This window comes from Typopeltis vanoorti, chromosome 10 (genome assembly GCF_054136105.1).
Source record: "Typopeltis vanoorti isolate ZY-2024b chromosome 10, IOZ_Tvanoo_1.0, whole genome shotgun sequence".
NCBI lineage: Eukaryota > Metazoa > Arthropoda > Arachnida > Uropygi > Thelyphonidae > Typopeltis > Typopeltis vanoorti.
In genome coordinates, this window is record NC_143558.1 from 34,465,912 (window position 1) to 34,488,752 (window position 22,841).

At 35.1% G+C, this 22,841-nt stretch overlaps 1 protein-coding gene across 1 annotated transcript in view; it reads right to left on the reverse strand.

Moving 5' to 3' along the window:
* The window catches only part of spn-E (tudor domain containing 9 protein spindle E), a 469,695-nt gene that overhangs the window by 440,439 nt on the left and 6,415 nt on the right, over window positions 1-22,841 (reverse strand). The window contains exons 2-3 of the mRNA XM_090399558.1: window positions 16,982-17,162; window positions 5,645-5,705 (exon numbers count right to left, since the gene is read on the reverse strand). Of these exons, the coding sequence (XP_090255684.1) occupies window positions 5,645-5,705; window positions 16,982-17,139 (219 nt within the window). The 5' untranslated portion in view covers window positions 17,140-17,162. The remainder of the gene's footprint in view (window positions 1-5,644; window positions 5,706-16,981; window positions 17,163-22,841) is intronic.

Genomic DNA, 22,841 nt, shown 5'->3' on the forward strand with positions numbered 1-22,841 from the left:
TCCTCTATTTCTTTCAATTCTAACTGCTGACGGACAACTTACGAGGGCTGTTCGATAAGTCCATGCAAAGTCTAAGAGGATGGCACCACCAGTACATAGAGGTTATTTTTAGTTGCTGGCAACTGTTGGAGGATCACACACTAAGTTTGTCAGATAGATCTATTACTCTGTGTTTGGCATTCACTTGAATCTATTAAGTACTGTGATTTGTGAAAAATGGATGAGAATGAATTTCGTGTAGTGATTAAACATTACTTTTTGAAAGGCAAAATGGCTCAGGAAACCAAAGTTAAGCTTGATAAACATTATGGTGAGTCTGCACCTTCGATTAGAGTGGTTTAGTAACTTTTGAAGTCGCCATATGAGCACAAGTGACGCTGAACGTTCTGGATGCCCTGTTGAGATCACTACTCCAGAAATTATTGAAAAAATCCATGATATGGTGATAGATGAGTAAAGGTGCATGAAATTTATGCCTAAAAATTCTTATTTTTAATAAATTATAGAGACAACTATAGTGTTATAATAATCAATTGAGTTTAATATAAACCAAAATAATCAGCCAATGTTTTAACCTTCAGGTTAATGTCATCATCTGGAAGAAGATGACATTGCAATTGAAGAAGCTATATTACAATACACATTATGCTAAAATCACTGGTCTTGTCAACTATTACACTACAAAAGTTGACCTCTGGTGAAAAAGAAAGAAAAACTACTACAAAGCTAGGGTCTGTTATCAGTTTGACTAGAAATTACTAAATGATAAATTGACAAAACTAGAGATTACTCAGATAAATTAGAACAAAAAACAATATTAATGGAAGCCGATATATGAAATAACAGCTTAAATTATTGCTTGAGAACTTTAAACAGAAGTTCCGAGGTTTTTAAGCCACCATTAATGTTTAGATTAGGATGGTTGATCAAAATTTCGCAGGCTTCTTTAAATTTGCATTCGTACCAGGTTTTTGTATGTCTTAAGACCTTAGTCTTAAGAGAATGCAAGCAGAGAGCCTGATTTACCAGAATTGTTAATTTTTTTCCCCCCCAGATTGGATTTATGTTTCACCAATATAAGGTAAATTACAGGTGCATTGGATTTGGTATACCCCTGGGTGGGGGAGTTCAATGTATAGTTTTTAATTTCATAGGTGGTTTAAAAGTAGCATTAAAGTTGTAATGGTAGCATTCCATTTTATTTGATAACCCTTTAATGTATGGAATAACTATGGTTTTACTGTAATCTATATTAATTCCATCACTAGATATAGTTTTATGAAGAACTTAATTATATTTCTGCTATAGCCATTGTGTATAAACATATTGCTAATAATTGGTCATTTTTGCTTAAGAGTTTACTCAGAGCAAATTGTTATAGCTCTGTTTTTGAGGGTTAATGATGCCAAGTTTTTGTGAAGAGTGAAGATAAGAATGAGCACATATGTATTGGCAAGTATAAAGGGAGGGGGGAAGGAGGTTTGGAAAGTTCTGATAAACACCTAGAACAAAAATGATATTAAAGCAAGTGATATAGCCACAAGAAAGAGCATCTTAAAACCATTTAATCCCCATGTTTTATCAAATTGTAATAATTTGTTCTCTCTTTTAGGATATATAAAAAAATAAAATTAATTTTTGTTCTATGTTAAATCAGAACTTTCCAGAACAACCCTCCCCCACCTCATATGCATGGGGTTGTGGTAGACAGTGAAAGAATAGACTGCATGAGAGAAGACATGTGACAAGTGTATCCAGGAAAGGAAAAGAGTTGATTTTGAATTTCAATGGAAAAATTGTATACATTTGTGTTGTTTGTTCAGGTGACTCAGGAAGGAAAGTAAAGTTTGGCTGGATGATGAAAACATATCTAAGTCTAACTACAGGTTTTAAAGTAAAGGAATCTAGAACATTACTCAAAAGCTTCCATATAAAGTCAGTAAAAGGGGAGAGATAGTGATGGGCCCATGGCTAATACCTTCTTTTTGTAGATAAAAAATTATTTTACTACAAAACATAACCAGAACATAGTACATGGTTAAAGAGCAATAACATCAGGCAGAAATTTGTTCTAAGAGAACAACTGTGTCATTGAGGATGTTTATGAAAAGGACAGAAACATCAAAACTGACTAATACATCATCTTTACTGAGCATTATGTTCTTAATTTTGTTTATGAAGTGTGGTTTTTTTTAATATAGGAGGGGGAATGACCTATCAACTCCTTATGTTGATGCTAATTTCTTGGCTAAATGATAATTAGGGCTGCCTATACCTTCAACTATCAGTTGAAGTAGAGGTGCATGTAATGTGGTAATAGCTTTAAGTGTCTGATGCCAACAAATCACAGACTCAATTTTTCTTTTTAATTCTGTTAAAAGTTCGCAAGTTGATAAGTATTGCTGTCAGTGACTGATTCCTTTGATGAAGATAAGTTTATTTGTTTAAGATGACCATAGCCATTACCTTTGTCAGAAAGATATCCTTATTAGTTACAAAATAAAGATTTATTGTTACATAGACCATATATTTACAACGTACTTAAGCTCTTACAAATTGCCTACCGGTTTTGCTAGTAACTGACCAGCTTTCTCAAGGCTTGCATAGTACAAAAAAGAGGTAAATGCAAAAAAAAAGGTTTCAAAATACAAAAGAACCGTTAGTACCTGTTAGGTAGCTAGGGTGACCCGTTCGCGTGACATAACTACTCAGCATCATGAACACGCGTTACATGCAAACGCGTAATATGATTATTTGCGTACTGTAGCTCTGTTGAACTGAGGAAGGCAATTAGATTTTTCCAGGTATCGTTCAGAATGGCCCCTTGATTTAAATCAAGGGGCCATTCTGAACGGCTAATCAGAACTGAAGCCTTTTGGCTCTATTTTAGTAACAAATAAAGTTCAACAATTTTGGTAAATCAGGGCCTCTTGGACCACACTCTTAACACCTTATATCAAACTGACTGGTAAAGGTGCCTGTTCTTCACATCATACAAAAACCTGGTATGAATGCAAATTTAAGGAAGCATGTAAAAGTTTGATTAACAGTCCTAATCTAAACAATGATGGTGGCCTAAAAATCTAAAAAATATAAATGGCACACATTCAGCCCACATAACTTATACATAACTGAAGAAATTCTGTTGACGATACAATGCAGCTGGTTTAAGGAATTCCCTAATAGAAATTTTGATCTTGTGGCTAAACCTAACTAACTCAACACATGTTAATTAATCTAACTGCTAGTGTAAACATAGCATCTGAGATGGCTGCTGTAAATCTTTTGTATAACTAACTGAAATATAACTATGAAAACTCAGATTTATTTGAAATTTAACAATTCATGACAGCAATGTTATTTGAAGAGAGATTGATCTCAACTATGCTATTTCCCACTTATATATTAATTATTTTAGCAGGTTAGAACATTTCAGATTTCTTATCAGAGATAATGCATTGACTTCATCAGCATGTGTATTCTAAAGAATGAAGCTGAATTATCAAAATAATATTTATTGTAACATACATACAAATATATACAATAGATACAAATCTTAAATAATTATGTTTCTCTTTCTAAGGAGATAAACATTCCTTATAGAATTAATAGTACAAAATTAATTTCTAACTTAATACATACAAACAATACTTAAAATGGTCATTCTAAAAATTACTCACTAAGCTCAATAAAAGATCTTTCACTCTCTAAATTCAGTTAGATACAATTCTGAGTTAACATCAAAAACATATTGAACATGACATTCAGCTGAAAATTCTGTAGTTTCACTTGCCCATATGAAAACTTCCTTTGTAGCATGTATTTTATTGTTTTTGTTCAATAATTTGTTCATTGAGCGAGTTGCAAAGAAGAGTCATAACTGCAAATGACAATATGCAAGTTGTATAAGAGAAATAGAATGCAGTTTCTGGATGCGTGGAGCGAGTTTGATGGTCGAGCAGCTGGTTTGCACTTAAATGGATTTGGAGTTTAGGAAAAGTCTTGGTGACTATAGTAGGATTTAGATAATCAGGGAAACTAGTATTGTTACGGAAGAAGATTGCAGGCACCAATAAAGCAAATGAGTGTGCGATTGGTGAGAAAATGCTTTCAGTTTGAGGTTGCAAATAAGAATGGGAGTGTGAATAAGGTTAATTATGGGCCTATGAAATGTATATCATTTATCATCATCAAATTCCTGACATGTACCCTCAAGGGGTGTACAGGATATGATAATACTACATGAAAAATTTACATCATTACTAACTTCCTATCTACAACTTTCCTCTAAATCAGTCTATTCTTGTCAAGACTCCAATATTATCATTATCAGATATTGGACTCAATAATACTGTTTTTTGTTCTAATTAATCTATGAGTAATCTCTAGCTTAACTTTCATTAATTTATCTGTTATTACTTTTTATCCAAACAGATAAGAGTCTACATTGGTACTTTGGACAGACAGGCAGATCAGCATCCATCCATCTAGAGGAAAACAAGTCTTACATCTTAAAACACAACTATGGCCATCCAGGCTTGGCTGACCATGTTTTGGACACCACCCACAGGGTATCATGGAAGAAAACCACCATGCTCCACCTCTCCAAGTAAAAAATCTAGTCGTAACACCCTTGTTAACCACACTCTTACATAATCTCCAGGGATGGCCCCCTCATTCTCTCCCTTCCTGCACTGGTCTTAAAAATATCATCAGTATCAATCCTATAGAATCAGCAGGGTTTTTTAATTTTTTTTATAATCAGATCAGGCTAGTAGTGTTAACAGTTGACCAAATTTGTGCGACTTTAGCATATATGTATATTGTAACATAGCCTTGTGCCTTTGTTTATATGTATACACTCCAGATGGAGACACTGATATGAATATCAAAATGTCAGGTGATTATTTTGGTTTATATTAAACTGAAATTACTTTAACAGGTAGCTGTCTCCATGATTTATTAAAATCAATGATGATCACCATATAGCTCTGAAAAAAAAAAAAAAGGATTAAAAGAATTCTGATAAATGATTTATTTTACACTGAACCACTTTTAAAAGAAAAATTGGATAGCAATATGGTTTACCTTATTTTTCGGACATAAGATACGTTTTTATGTAGAGAAAAGGACTTGGAATTGGGATGAGTCTTATGGTCCGAAGGTAGGTAATACCAGGTATGTCTTGGATTCTCACATTTACAATGTGAGCCAAACATGTGTCTCGCTGCATATGTGGGAATCCTCTGACTTATATATGTAAACTTTACTGGCATCAAAAGTAGTTAGCTGGCAAGTGTATGCATTTTGAACGGACGAGATGATTATGAAGTCTTTTAAAAAATGCAGCATAAGTAATGTGATGGATGGTACTGAAGACCACAGTTTTTGAAGAGTGATAACAATAGTTCATACAATACTGCTGGTACAAGTTATGGTAATAATAAATGAAATTTAAGGTTTGTGAATATTTTTATATAATATACTTTTTCTAAAAATTGTCTCAAATTTGGGATGCTTCTTATCATCTGAAAAATATGGTTAAATAAAAATAAAATGGCCTTGCATGCAAAATGACAAAAAACATTTAATACATTAATATTTTTGAAATCAAATCTGTAATCAAGTAAAACTGATTTTTTACCTGAATATGAAAATTATTCTCTTGCTCTCTATACTTTTTTGCATAGTCTGTTGATGCACTCCTATTTTAAAAATTAAGAATTTATTTTTAAATTTGCTTTCAACTGCAAAATTTTCAATTATAATTATTTAGTTTTCACATTTATTCATCTCCAAAGGATTAATTCAGAAAAATAAATCTGAATAGTATACATCATCTAAATTCATATGATGTACAAAACAGGACAGGACAGAACATGTAACTGCAACTAATTATAAGCAAATACTTTTTAAAAATAGGTTTTAACTTACCATTTCCATACAGGATGCAAGGAAATTGATACTAGATTCCTATCAACAATGTCCTTCCAAATTAATTTGTTAATTATGAGGCTACAATATCGTTCAATCTCATAATCTCAATATTTTAATGTACAAATGCATCAATAATCCACCTAGATCTTCAGATTTGTCTATTTTTTCTGCTATCAAACATCTGTTTTGCTAAACTTTCTTCTCTCATTCCATTTAATTGGCCATACCATTTTAGATTAGCTAACTATGAATACTAACAATACAAAGTTCCTTTCTAAGTTTCAATTTTTATTTATCATCATTACACTTTCCATGCAGTTAGGGAGGTTCTTCCATGATGACTATGAGTTAGCCCATGGCGATCATATTGAACCTTAAAATCCTTAACACTTTTCATTCACATTTTCTGGCAATATGTTCCATTCACTCACAATTCTTCATGTAAAGAATCTACTCCTCATGTCCTTCACCACAATCTTACATAACTTCATTTCCACATAAATGAACACAAAACATACATCTACAATCATGACTATGGTCAATCTGGTCTTGAGACCATGTATTGGATACCATTCACAAGATTTTCCGAAAAAAACATCATGTGCATTACAGTAAATTTAAAAAAAAAAAAAGACTTTCTTGAATCTGCAGCTGCACTCAGAAATCAACTGAATTTAAATAAATATGGATACAAGAAGGATACATTAATTTTCAGAGATCCCAATTTATAATCCAAGCCTCCTACAAATGCCCACAGAGGGTATCCCACCTAGATAGGGCTTTAGGATCAGAGTCATGCATTTCATTTATTACTGTGTTGCTCTGCGTGTGTTACAATTAAAATAGTTTTTAATCTTTTCTTAGTTCTGTTAATACTTGATTAAACCTACAAAGCTTACACAACCTCCAGGGATGGCCTTTGGTTCTTCCCCTCTCACTTTGTTTTTTTTTAATAATCATCTCTGTATTAATCCAATCAAATCCCTAAGTATCATGCCACCCTTATAGCTCCTATCCACTAAACTAAATTTACATTCCCCTAACCTTCCTCCATGGCTAACATTCCAGAATACTGATATTGTCTTAAATCACTCATCTCTGAACCTTTTCCAATGTTTCTATATCACAATGAAAACTATGTGACCAAATCTGAGCATTCATAATTTTAATGACTGTCATTGATGCAATCTGTTCACTCAGTTCTCATAACTCAATATTTGTGGTCTCTAATCTGAATTATTTTATTTTTAATCTAACTCTTAGGTCTAATTTAAAATATTTAAATGTTGTATATTGCTAAGAATACTGTTTTAGCTAATTTCATAAAAAGGTGTTTTCACCTCCTTTAGAAGCAATACAATCTTGCCTACCCTTCCACTCCTTTGGAACTTAACCCAATGTAAAACTCATTAAACAAATATGACAAGACAGATGTTAACTTCCTGGCACATTTCTTCAAAATATGTGGTGATATGTCATTAAGTGCCACAGCCTTATTAACATAGTTTGCTTTATTCCCCATATACCTCTTGCTCACTCAGTCTCTCATCATCATCCACTGCTCTCAAACTCTACACATGACATTCACAAGGATGAAAGACCTTTATGAACTGCTCATTAAATATATCAACTATATCCACTAGGAATGCGCAGCAAAAAAAAATTTCCCTGGCTATATACTGAAAGAATTTTTTTTTTTATATATATATATATATATATTTGTTTTTTTTTTTTTGGCTTCATTAGCCAACTGCTGCTCGTACTGCACTTTTGTTACCCTTACCAAGATTACCGCTGCTCTAATGTTGCCTCCATAAAGTCCTCTTTCTCTGTATTAAGCATGTAATCTCTTCATCTATTTCACACCTACCTTATTTAACTTTAAGAATATATTTAGACATTGCTTCTACTACATAGCTCTTGAATATCACCCAACCAGCACTGACCTCCTTTCCACCCAACTCCTTATTTCAAACTGTCTCCTGAGCTTCTTGTAATCACCAGCCTTGTAGTTCCATATACACCCTTTCCTCACAGAAGTCCTCACATGGTTGGCAATCACCCATGTAATCACTTCATGGTCACTCACCAAATGGAGAGAGATCTGACACATTTATAATAACATCCTCTGATGAAATTAAATCCAAGACCCTCAAATCCTCGTGTGGCCTCTGTTATATACTGCCTGAGGTAGTTGTCCCTCAAAAACTTGGAACTCATTTCCTTTACTTCCGGTTGCTATCTTGACATTCCAATCTATATTGCTATAATTAAAATCACCCAAAATGATCACCCTTTTGCTATTTGCTTGGCTAATTTGCTTATATGTTTCATGGTCACTATCCTCCACATTACCGGGTCTATAGCAACATCCAAGTAAGCATTTTGTTCTATTCAGCTCTATCTCAACACCATGCTGCCTCAAAACCACTGCCACTATTTCCCTCTTGCCTCTACCTTGCATGGATAGAACTCTTTTTCTATCATCAGTAGAACTCTACCTTCCTTTTTATCCTTCTATTTTCATGAAATAGATCGTATCCTTTCATCTCTATTCCTCTCAGGATGTCATCCTCATCCAACTATGTCTCGTTTATTCCAACAATTTTTGGATGAACAAACTCAAATCAATGCAACCATTTCCCTTGTTTCTGATACTTCTAAAATTCATATACAAAATTTTATATGAATCTATATTGCTATATTGATTCATATAAAATCAATATACATATTGCTATATTGATTCATATATATATATATATATATATATATATTGATTACAAATTTCACTGATAGCACTGATTAGATGCAACTTTTCCATACCTTCCTTGAGACATTTTTTTCTTCTTATTCATCCCCAAACCTTCAAATCAATTATTTTCCTACATCTCAAGGCCATCCTCCTCTTTTTTTCTACACACGTATTCAAAGTAAAGGCAAGAGGGAAATAGTGGCAGTGGTTTTGAGGCAGCATGGTGTTGAGATAGAGCTGAATAAAATGAAATGCTTACTTGTATGTTGCTGTAGACTTGGTAATGTGGAGGATAGCGACCATGAAATATATAAGCAAATTAGCCAAGCAAATAGCAAAAGGGTGATTTCAATTATAGCAATATAGATTGGAATGACAAGATAGCAACCAGAAATAAAGGAAATGAGTTCCAAGTTTTTGAGGGAAAACTACCTCAGGCAGTATATAACAGAGGCCACACAAGGATTTGAGGGTCTTGGATTTGATTTCATCAGAGGATGTTATTATAAAATGTGTTGGATCTCCCTCCATTTGGTGAGTGACCATGAAGTGATTACATGAGTGGTTGCCAACCATGTCAGGAAAGGATGTATATGGAACTACAAGGCTGGTGATTATGAGAAGCTCAGGAGATAGCTTGAAATAAGGAGTTGGGTGGAAAGGAGGTCAGTGCTGCTTAGGTGATATTCAAGAACTGTGTAGTAGAAGCAATGTCTAAATATATTCCTAAGGTTAAATAAGGTAGGTGTGTAATAGATGAAGAGATTAAGCATATAATACAGAGAAAGAGGATTTTATGGAAGTAACATTAGAGCAGTGATAATCAATTCCATGAGAAATACAAAGAACATGCAAGGAGGGCGACTTGGTAAGGGTAACAAAAGTGCAATACGAGTTTTTTTTTTTTCACATGGCTGCAGTGACATGTCATTATGCGATTATATGAGAAATAAATGAACAAGAGAGTGATGGTCATGTGAACAAATGATTTGGCCAGACATAAGGAAAATGCAAGGATATTAAGAGGTTAGTGAGGACAGTGAAAGATAAGTGTAATAGGAAAGGTGGTCAGTGTGTTGTCAAGGTATGATAGTGAAGAGTTGAGACAAAGAGCAAAAATCATGAATAGTTAAATAACTTATGATTTATTTTATATTAACAGAAAATATTGTTAGTTTAGGTCAGAAGTCAGCAACGCAGTGCCCGCAGGCGCCATGATGCCCGCAGTGAATTTTTAGCGAGTCCTCAGAGAAATTATTGTAAACTGCTTTGGAGCTCGCAGTGGTAATTTTGCAGCGAAAATCGTAGTATATCTGAGAGATACATTCATTACTAGTATGTGCTAAAATGCAAGAAAACAAAAGAGAAAACACTGCAAATATAATGATCATGATGGTACAAATTAAGTGAATATTGAATCCAACATTATTTCATAGACAAATATGGAAACTACAAGTTTCATACCAAATATATAGGAACTAAAAGTTTCGGTGGATGCAAGCATAATTAGTGCCTTATGAGCAACTCGTAGTAAAAGTGGAGCAAGCTCCAGAACCTCTTTCCTAGATTGATAAAGCAATACTGATCCTTCCAATCATCATTAAAATAGTACTTTCTTTTCCTTTCATATTTATCCATTATAAAGGGTTAGAAATATCTTTGAAAACCAAAGTATTTGCACTGATAGCAGGAGTGATTCAACAAACACACATAATAAAAAACAAAAGGGTTCTAACAACATTTAGAAATGGTGTGAAGGGTAGTGAGAGCAGTTGCATTTATAACTAAATGACGTCAACAACTACTTATGATCAGGTCTCTCGTCCACTCGGGCACTTGCATCTGATCTGACAGATCATGCTAATTGTTAACATATTCATGTTAACAATTAGCATGTATCTGTTAGATCAGATGCAAGCACCTTGCTTTATCAATCATAATGGCAAATGCGTTTGTTTATTATGCAATAATAGTGTGGCCATTTCCAAAACAAAAAAGTAATATAGAAAGACATTCCAAAACCATTCATGCCAATTGTAATTTTAATTATTTAAATCAGGAAGAGTTGGCAATGCAGCGCCCTCAAGCCTCATGGTGCCCTTCATATTAAAAAGGTTGCCGACCACTGGTTTATGTGATTGAAAATGAAATAACAGATGTATAAAAAATACTGTTATGTTGATAAAATTATGCTAAAATGGTATTTTACTGTAAGAATACAGCAGTAGTGCTTTTAGTTTAGCTATTGGTATTTGACTAGCAAGGCCATTAAACCTAACTGCACCTCATGGTTATTTCATCAGTGAAAACAGTATCATTCAGCAGCATGAAGAGTCAGCAAGATATACATATCTTCCTATTCATTAGAATTAAAATATCTGTAGACTTTTTTTTTTTTGATACCAGTGGAAACAACTTGACTGTATGGCTAACAAACATATCCAGTCCACTATTACTGAAAACTTCTCTTTGCTGTTTGATATCTGGCTGTCATGACATCATTTCTCTCTCAATTGCAATTCAGAGAATACAACATATGCTCAACTGTGATATGAAAACAAATACCTAATGGACATGAGATGTAAAAAAAATGTAAAAACGGATAGAAGAATACAAGGAAGAGTTGGAAATAATTCCCTTTAAGAAATAAGGGAAAATATTAGGTGTGTTTTGCGATTTCCTTATGTCGGAATGCCAGGTGACATATAGTGGTAAAACAATTGTTTTGAGAGCACCGAAAGCTAAGTTTTTAGTTTTAAAAAAAGTAGTGTTACCAGTCAAATTGTTAGAATTAGACTGCACTGTGGAGTTAATTACTTTAAGTTATTTTAAATATTGTTAGTCTTTTGTACGATAAGTTACATAGTGTATAGCACATGGCACTTATGACAAGTAGAACAGCACCGTTTAAGGCATCATTGTTTAAAGAATTGAAATCAAAAGGACTTCATGCAGCGCAGCATCTGCAAAGTGTATACATTATCAAAAGGCAGCTGGAATTTGGCTTGAAAGCAATAGTGGTGGGAAAGTGTGCCGAAAATGCTACGAGAGCGAGGATCAAAAGTGTCTCAGGTCACAAGATTGACGTAGTGGATGGAACTCAGAATACAATTGAAAATGTGTGCAACATAATGCCAGACAGGATTAAGAGCAAGATTAAATGTCACATGATTGAGTGAGAGAGAGTAAAAGTTTTGAATGAAAGAATAGTATGATTGATGTAAAAAATAAAGAGTTGGCTGCAATGAGGGAGATAGCTCATTGCACAGAGTGATACACAGGGTTAAGCTGGAGCGAATGAAGAAATGTCTGGCAAGTGTATCAGCTGATAACAAAGAAAGAAGTGAGAGATAAAGAGAAATTAAGGCTTGACAGAGAAAGAAAAAAAATCAAGGAGCAAGTCATGTATGGCGATTCGATCATAAAAGGTGTGATCTATGAGAGTTTGACAAAATAGTGTTTTCCGGGTGCAAAAATGAATGTTAGTGAGGCTATCAGAGCACCAAAGGGTAAGGTGAAAGAAATGATCCTACTGGCTGGAAAGAATGATTTATATGGAGAAAGTATGGCATAAGAGAGGACATGAAAGAATTACTGGAAGCAGCAAAAGAGTGAGAGAGAGTTAAGATACTGAGTGTTGCTGCAGTATAACAGAGTAGAGCTGAGAAGGAGGGCCATAATAGTGAATGAATCAATGCATAGGTGGATTATGCAGGAGTGGTGTGGAGTGAGTTTGATGGGCGAAAGGACTTATACAAGGATGGTTTGCATCTGAATGGATTTGGTGTTGACACTGGAAAAAGTGTTGTTTAACGAAGTGAAACTGGATGCAGAATCAGGGAAATTAGAGCTTTTTTTTGGGAAGGAAAAAGGAGCTGTTAAGTGGATATGCAGACATCAAGAAGACAACTGGATGTAAGAATATGTATAATATGCCTTAGTACCACTGGTAACAAACCAGAATGGGATAGTTGGTATAAAGCATTAGGTTAGCAGCAGGCCTAAGTGGCTTTTGCACTTCATGTACCCTAATGCCAGAAGCATTCAGAACAAGGAGGAGGAATTTTTGGCATGGGTTGGCTCATCCTGGCCAAAGGTTATTGGTATTAGTGATACATGGCTCAACAGAAGATGATAGAGTTGGTAGGATAGAATGTGAAGGAATATATAGCCAAATGCTGCTTAGACCAGTGGATGGAAAAGACGGAGAGAGAGAGAGAGAGAGAGAGAGAGAGAGCATACATTGGCAATAAATAGACTAAAGGAGTGGAAGTCAGGTAATTATTATGGGCAATTTTAATTTCTATGAGAACATAGATTGGAAGGAGGAGAAGACACATGGGAGGAAGGAAATTGAATTTATACAATTACTGAGGGTTAATTACCTGAGATAGCATGTAATGGAAGATACTAGTGATTCAAGAGTGCTCGATCTGGTAATTGCATCTGACATTTGTCTATAACAAATATTGCCACCAACTGGTGAGAGTGATCATATGATCTTGACCTGGGAGGTGGTCTGGAGCTGCAAAAGAAACAATTGTGGAGGGAATTTAAAGAGAAAGGTGACCTGTAGGCACATGAAGTGCCTACAGGTCACTTTGTACCACAGTACAAGGCACAGACCAGAAGGGTAACTAATGCGGTAAGAAAAGCAAAAGCAGATTATGAAAGAAGTCAGCAATGCAGGTTAAATATAATCCCAAACAGTTCTTTCGATATGTTGCAAATAAAAGAAACAATATACATGGTAAAATGATTTCAATGAATGTCGATGGTAGGGAGATAAATGAATCAGTCGAAATAGAATTACTAAGTGAACACTTTGTAAACGTATATCATCCAGGTGGTGATATTGCAGGAACGAGAGAGCCAAAGGCTAATAATGGAAGTGAAGTAAATGAAATGGAGGTGCATAGCATATTACACAATCTTAATGTGAATGCAGCTGTGGGATTGGATGGTATACCAGCTAAAGTTATGTGAAGCAGAGAACTCTCAGTACCCTTGACCACATTAAGTATCAGCTCTGGGTTTCCCAAGGGCTTCCCAAGGTGGAAAGAGGGGAAAATAGTTCCATTGCATAAAGGAGGCTCCAAGCCTGATGTAGCAAATCACCAACCAATCAGCATATCAGGAGTTGACAATGTAATGGAAAAGTTAGTCAAGAGCAAAATACAGGAACAAATAGATGGAAATGGGATACTGTATGGGGGAGGAGAGAATGGTTCTGTGAAGGGTAGGTCATGCCTCAATAACCTTACATTTTATAATACAGCGACAGCCAAGTAGGATTAAGGAAATGGGTTTACGATGATACTACTGGACTTTGCAAAGGCCTTTGAAGGATATCGCATGGAATTCTAATTAGTAAACTGCAGTCCATGGGGGATGGATATAGGGTTGGTAAGATAGATAAGGTGGTTGATGGAGAGATATCAGAGTAGTTTATTCAGGAGTAGAGTCCAAAAGAAGGCCTCTGACCAGTGGGTGCCACAAGATTCTGTTCTTCGACTGCTACTGTTTAATATGTCCATTAATGGATAAGAGGAGAACTGTTCACTTGCTTGCTGATGATGCAAAGTTGAGTAGAGCAATAGTTAATACAGATGTCAAAATTTGCAGGATGATTTGGATAGATTGGCAGACTTGACAAAGGAGAGATGTCAGTTGAATGTAACAAAGTGTAAGGTTACATTCAACTTGGGGTGAAAAGATTTTGGGATGAAAAGATTACCAGCTGTATACCACACTGGTGGAACCATACTCCAGGAAATTGCCAAAGCCAGAGACTTGGGACTGTTAGTGGATAGAGAGTAAATGTTCAGGGGTTACATAGCAAAAGTGGCTAAAGCAGCTCATCAGATCACTTGGTTGCTGAAGAATCTTTGATGAGCAAAGACAAGCAGGTTATTGTTCTACTTTGAGCTTTGATAAGACCCTATCTTGACTACTGCACTCAGATCTGGGTACGAGGGTTTCTTGGTGATGAGGTGTAGAGGATCCAGAGGCGAGTGACCAAGATGGTAGCAGGTCTATGGAATGATACTTATGAGAACAAGTTGAAGATTTGTGGGCTATAGAAACTGGTTAATAGCCAGAAAAGGGATGATATGATTGAGACATACAAATTACTGAAGGGTTTTTTTTACAAGATTAATTCAGAGGAAATGTTTCAGAACAGGTCTGGTGGTGGAAGAACTAGGGGGATCCATGGAAACTGAGTAAGAGTATAGTTAGCAAGGGTGTTAAGAACATGTTTTTTTTCCTGGAGAGTAGTGAATCAGTGGAATAGGTTGCTAGAGCCTGTTGTGGGTGCCATAACTGTGAATGAGTTCAAAACAAAGTATGATAGATACTGCACAAATGTTGGATACTTCTTGACATGATGTTTAGGGCCTCCCTCAAGGAGTAATAATACTCCATATAATAATATTTTATAATACTCCTTGGAGTATTATAAAATATCTTCACCATTGTAATTTTTAGTTTTGAGTGAAGATTAGATGAAAAGCTATTCTTTGTTTGTGTGGAACTGAGTTATCAAGTAGAAATTCTGAAAAGTTCTGTACACATTGTTTTTCTGCTTCTGTACTAGGTAGCCAAGTTTTTTTGAAATAAACTGTTAACATTTTGGGTACCTGTTTTAAGTAGTAACTAAAAATGCTAGAAGTAAATACTGCACAAGTACAAGTTGTCATTTTCTTGTGTGCAAGAAAATTTATTGCTTAGTGAACTTAAGGATTGGAGAGGAACTTGACTTGTTAGAGCAAGACTGGCAAGTTTTCTATTATGTTTTTTTCAATCTGACTAAAATATGTTTGGCCCCCTGCATGTATTTTGCATGTTTGCCAGGGGAGCTAATATTTTAAGGTTATGAATGTTTGTGAGTGAGTAAAAGGATCATTACTTTTAATACAAATTTATTTTATTTTATGTTGTATATACACACACGCAAAAGTTAATAAAATATATAAAAAGAAAAACTTAGTTTTCATGCATAGGCATGTGGAAACTGAGAACCACTACAGGGATGGGATAATGGTGCTGGAGCATCACTGGAATAAATGTGTTAGTCTTAAGGGAGATTATGTTGAAAAATAAAAATAATTTTGAAATAAATTCTTTTTTTCATAGGCCGAGAACTTCTCAGACCTCCATGTACATAAAGAACTCTTAAAAACTATATATATCAGTATGTTGGCAAAGCTGTGTAAGGAGAAGGGAGTGGAGTCTGTAAATATGTGGAATGCATTTGAGAGAAAGGTGGATTTATACAAAAGTGACAAGTTGCATTTAAATGAATTAGGTGTGTCAACTGGAGAGACTTGCTACAAGGAAGTGTAATGAATGGTGTGACCAAGAGATCAGAGAAAGTAAGAAGTGAAGTGAAGGATCAGGAGAGAGGAAATGGTCAGACTGAAGTGATTGTAAATGGGAAAGAGCATTAGTGAGAGAGAGAGAGAGAGAGAGAGATGAGAGAACAGGAATCAAGACAGATTGGGAAATGGGAGGAGTCTGTGTGAGGAGGAAGACAGTGGAAAAGTGGATGTTGCAGATGATGCAAAATTGGGAGAAGAATGAGAAGATGTGACCTTATAATAGGATTTAAATAGATTGTCAATTCAATGTTACAAAGTGTAAGGCTCTGAAATTTGGTGAGCAAAGTTACACCTTGGTGGAGAAACTGAAGGAAAGAAAGAAGATGTGACATCAGGGAGTAGAGGTGGACAATGACCTGAAGTTCAGGGGTCACATTACATAAGTTGTGAAGTTGTTCACATCAGAATACGATTCCAATGTATAAGGATTGATTAGGCCTTAAGTGGATTATTGTGAATTATAGATTTGGTGGATTATAGATTTGGTCACCTGGTGATGAGGATATATTATAAAGGGTGCAGAGAAGATTTGCTAATTGGTAACTGGTCTTTGGAAGGCAGGATATGAAGACAGACATGAATAAGAGAAGAAAGGATATGATTCTAAGACAAGTTGGTCGAAGTTTGTTACCAAATTAATGTGGAAGAAATTTTTCATACAATGGGAGATGGTAGGTTGAATAAGAGGCCATCCCACTGTATAAGAAAGGAGTAAAGCAAAGGAGTGAGGAGCGAGTTCTTTGCACGGAGAGTGGTTGGTAAATGGAATGCATTACTAGAGTGTGGGGAATGTGGACACACAATGAGTTTAAAGCGTGGTTGAATGGGCTTCGTGACAATAATCTGTCCACAGAGAAAAACAAATGTTAATATTAACAAGTATACAGCATAAGTTACATTTATCAAGTACCTGTTTTTTGTTGGTGGTGGTACTACCGAAGTAGGGAGTCTATCATCTATGTTTAGGACCTCTGTAGCTTTAGGTGCAATTTCTATAGGCTTATTACATGGCTCAAGTGAGAAAAAGTTCTTTATGTGATCCAACGTAATTTCTCCACTTGTTGTCATTGCAAAAACATCTGAATATTAAGCTATTTAAAAAGAAAAGGAACATGCCTGTTGTTGGTAAAGAAAAATATAGCAAATCACAAAACTTAACTGATATATTATGAAAACACAATCTAAATGAAATTTAGCTTGTGTTTTCATAATTATACAAGCAAATTACATGCAGCATGAAAGCAAGAAATAAGTAGATTCAAAATTTTGCATTGATTTCATATTTTGAGAAGCAAACTTCAACTTTACTGAAATACTGCATAAAGAATAAAAAATCTGTGTCAAAAGCAGTTTATCAAAAAAGGTAGCATTACATTTATATTAACATCCTAATTTATTTTGCATGAAAAGAAACCAAAATAAAAATGGAATAAGTTAGTTAAATATAGGATTAAATATCATCAAGATGTCATTCTTGTGTTTAGGCAATGTTAGCAGGTACCATCATGTTACTGCCTCTCTTGCATCCTGATAGTACCTGCTAACATTAGCAGCTGTCCAAATAGTCTTGCAATGAATTGGATAAATGAGTGAGTAAGAAGCATTTTTTTTGCATTTGGCCCTTTCAAACGTTGATTTCAATTTGCTGATTTAACAGATACCGCAAACTGTAGTGGTGCACAGATCCTGAAGCCGAGGTTTAACTTCAGCCATTTAAGATATGCCAAATTTTTATTTTGAACTGCTTTTTTTTTCACACTTCAAGACCAAATGCTCATAAAAAGGTCGAGTTTTGTGGAGTAAGTAATGACACACCCCTCATTCTAGCAAGGATTATTTCAGTTATTAGAGCAAATTTGTATCAGGAGAATACAAATATTTTGCTAAATTGACAGAAAACAGGCACAGAAATTCTAGAAGTCCCAACTGTTCAGTTATATTGTCCAAAGGATATGAGGATAGATGATGGTCTATCTGTAGAAAAAGAAAGACGACAAAGTTATGATTGGAGTTGCCATGAGGCAGGCTAATATCTACAGTAGATTTGGAGGAAGAGCTGATTAAGAAAAGGTCTAGGTTGTTGTGAAAGTTAGGATTATCCAGTATTCTGGTTGGTAGGTTAATGATCTGTGTTAGATTACTAATTGCAAACAATTTAGCTTCATTATAAATTTAGTTTAATCCTTTATCCGAGTTTAAGCAATCAAAGTTTGTGCCTGAAGTATCTTCAGGACTGGGACAACTCGTGGCAAAAGATGGACTGAGTTCCGATTACTTTCCTTAGTATCCCATAATTTATAGTCTAACCAAGTGAAAAAAAACTTCCAACATCTTTCTCTAATCCAGAGTAATTTAATGATAAGGTCTGACACTTTTTGGTAACTGGCATATGGAAATATGACTTCTGCATTGCTTCAATCTGGGTATCACCGCTGGATCAGCCTCCCACTGAAGAGACCTAAATAAAGGTTGAAACTGGTCTGGGTAGTGACCCTTCCCATAATGCATAGCATTATACATGTCCACAAGGAGATGTGCTTTGCATTATGGGATATTAAGAAAAGCAATCAGAACTCATTCCACCTTTGCCATGAGTTGCCCCCAGTCCTGAAGATACTTCCTGTGCAAACTTTGTTTGGTTACACTTGGATAAAGGATTAAACTAAATATATAATTTACAGTCTAAATTAAAGTGAAAAAACTTCCAACAATTTAGCTCCATTTCCAGCTTGATCTGTGAAATTAGAGAATGTGCTAGAGTGAATTATGCAAACTGAAATACACAAGAAAGATGCTATCACTTTAGGTCAGTTTGGTGACTAGAATTAGGTAAGCTGTAAAGACAGCAAATGCAGAAATAGCAAAGCAACAAAAGGATATCTTGAGCAAAAGCAGATCATAAAAAGGAATTCTAAATTGAATCTCTAGAATGGAATGCCAGGAGTACACATGTTCCAACCTTTTTTTTTTTTTTTTTTTTTTTTTTTTACAGAAGGAATCATGAATATAGCTGAAAAAGTTTGATGAATTGTAGTTGTCAAATGAGGTTTAGTAAGAAAGAAGATCTTTCGTGTGCGCATGCGTGTGTTTTGGGGAGAGGGGTTGGTTTGGTACCAGCACCTTTATTAAAAGTGATTGATAACATAATTTAATGAAATTGACATTTTTCATGTTCTGTTGTTAAGATATATTTGCTATATAAAACTATTTTCATAGCTTTATATAGCATATGCATCAATATAGCAAATGCTTCCTGGTGTGAGGGTATTTATATATGTTTATATATAAACACCTTCAACAGCTGTGTTTCTCACAAGTTGCACTTCATGCAAGAGTATTTAGTGCTACAATAAAAAAATTTTGATTTGCTTGGTTTACAACTATACATAATAGTTGTTGGGAAAGGATGTTTTTTTATATATAGGGGAGGATGTTTTTCAGGTTTATTCTAATACTAAACTATCAATTTATGAAGGATACACCAACAAAGCATGGAACAAATTATAACCTGCTTCAAGGTCAAGTACAGCACATGTCAAGTACAACACATTCACAATTGGTAATGACATTGTCAAATAATTTCACTAGTTTTATCAGACTTTCATTGTTTCATATCAGATGTCTGTTGATCTAAAAAATAATACACAACACATCTTGAGCCCTGTAAAGTAAAAAATTAGAATTACTGATTTCTTTTCCCCTTCCACTGTTCTGAAATTAAAAGCAAGTGAAAAATTAAGCAGAGGCTGTATCAACGACTTTGGTTCCTGATGGTATCTAAATCCAACAGCAAGGAATGACAGACAAATGACTAGCCCAGTTGCTGGACTGTCAATAAAAAGATTTCTATGCAAAGTATAAGTGGCTAAATTGTCAAAAAGAGATTTAGATGTGCATTATGTAAAACACATTGGAATCCTTGAAATGGAAAAGATGAGCATGAAGATTTGTAAGAAATAGACACAAAGAATCAGGTGAAAGGAGACTGCAACAGCCACTGTCTTTAAGAAAGGAAATTTTTGATTATAAGAAAACAGCAGAAGACATTAAGCTATGAAAAAAGTCCCTTGAAAATCTGTTTAAAAATTATCTCATGAAAAAAATTAATAAAAATTTTTCACACTACACATAAACAAAGAAAATCAATCCCTTTAACATTCTGAATCAGAATCTGACCCACAAGTATTAAATGGAATTGACATGGGTCATATCCAAGAAACTAATGCTTGTATGAACATCCTGAATGACAAATTCATTTTATGTACTGATATTTTGGCAATCTAACCAAGGACTTTGAAAGATGTAAACATACAAGGAGTATACGTGCATATTCCTTGTCTAATGCCTTTATCACCTTGTTGTAATACCTAAGGATTGGTAAACACCTCCCTTTAATAAATGCATACCGATCATCACAGAAAATACTGATGTTATCAATCCAATTCCGTATCTCAACCCTCAATCTCTCCAACACCTTATAACACAGACTGACCTATAATTTAGAGCCAATCTTACTACTCTTAGGAAGTGGAACAATTTAAACTGATTTCCACTCCTTTCAGACTTGCCCTAGTACAAGAATTGTTCAACACATGTGCCAGGGCTGCCAATAACTCCCTGGAATATTACCCAAGCCAGATGGTGATGTGTTGGTTTTGACAGTGAGTTTAGTTAATGCCTCATACCTCCTGCTCACTCATGATATCATTCTACATTTGAGTTCTAGAAACTAATGAGATTTTTTGTTTTATATCTGATAAACATCCTGTTGTAAAATACATTAATTATATAAACCAATTTAAAAAATAAATGCTAAAGAAGGGTTTAGATATTTGTCTAATATCATTTTTTTGAAAACCCTCAGCACCTATATAAACCCCACTTCCATCTTGCCATGCCCCCTTTCCTCCCTCCAATCAATGTTAAAGTTAAACATCGATTAAAGTCTCCCATAATAATCATAGTTAAAGTCTCCCATAATAATTGTTCGGCCTATACTCATTGTGCTAACTACCAATACATGGCATCTACATCTTCCTGTGGATCGCCTGGTCTATAACAGCATCCAACAATTTTCTTGTATTTGCCTCTATCTCCAATCAGACAGTTCCAAATGAACTGTCTCCCTCAGACTTGAAATCCTCTTTAACATCTAATTTTATGGGTTGTAATTCTACAGCTATCGTCAGCAATACCCTTTACATTCTATCCCTGTAACTATATCATTTTCAGTCAACCAGGTCTCACTGATGCCTGCAATTTTGGCCAAGTTGAGCTTAGCAATGCCAAAAACTCCTCACCCTAATTTTTGATACTTCTTGCATTTTTATACATGCATTTCAACATCCATAACTTTGTATCCATAGTTACTCTTGTGTGATGTCATTACCAACCCATTCAAATCAGAAACCTGTACAATCCCATTTGGCATTGCATAATCATTACTGTACACATGCTCATTTATCAGAGGGGGAAGACATATGCTTGATTTAATCCTCCTTAATATCTATTTTCCCTGGTTTTACACTACTACACTCACTAAACAACACTTTCTCTAAACATCGAACTCCAAAACCATTTAAATGTAGTCTGTCAAGCACGTACAAGTCCTTTCATCAATCAAATTCACTCCAAACATCAATAAACTGCACATCATTCCTCCTGAACAATCTTCTCATTGATAGTCATGGCCCTTCTCAGTTCTGTCCTATCATACCGAGGCAGGAGATTCAATCTTTACTTTCTTGCTCTTCATTTTAGCTTCCACTAACAACTCTTTCACATCTTCTCTCATTGCATATTTCTCACCTTTCAAATCATTTGTGCCAGCCAAAACAATTAACTTGTTCGCTCCATTCTTCTGCATACTTACAGCATCACTAACATCCTTTATCTTCGCACCTGGAAAACATGCTTTCGTCACTTTTTCAAAAAAATTCATGTATCTGTCAGGGATCGAACTTGGGACTTTCTGTATAAGGCAGATATGATATCCATTATACCACAAACAACAAATCAGCCTGTGCATTATAAGAATGTACTAGAGAATTGGTAGTTCCTTTAACTGGATTGTTTAATCTGAGTCTCAGCTCATGCAGAGTACCAAAGGAATGGAAAAAAGTAAAAATAGTACCATTGCATAAAGGTGGTTATTGTTGCATAACACCTCCAAGGAGTCCAAAGACTCATCAAGGGAGAGCACCTGCTCTACAACTCTGTCTCCACTACGTGCCATCTATCCCCAACCACCACCACTATTTTCACAAATATCCATGCCCAAGGCAGGATTTAAACCTGCAGCCTTTTGGCTGGAGAGCGGATATGCTAACCACTCGGCCAACCAGGCTGGCAATTTAGCGTCGACCTAAACTTTCATTGCACATTTGGGCTTATTCAAGACCCAATGACACGTGCATGTGTTAGACTCCCAAGACAGAAGTAGCTAATTATAGCCTACTTAATATTTCAGGAGTTGTCATCAAATTATTAGAGAAATTGGTTAAAGACAAAATTCAGGACGGGGTGGATAGGAATGGGATATTGTATTGGGGGACAGGGGGAAAGCATGGTTTTGTGAAGGATTGGTCATGCCTCAGTAACTTACATCCTATAATAAGATGACAGCCAACTTTGATAAAAGGCAATGGTTACGGTCATACTGTTGGACTTTGCAAAAGGCATCTGATAGAATACCACATGAAATCCTCATACATAAGTTATATCAAGTGGATATGAAGGTGGTGTTGTGAATAAGAGAGTGTTGATGGAGA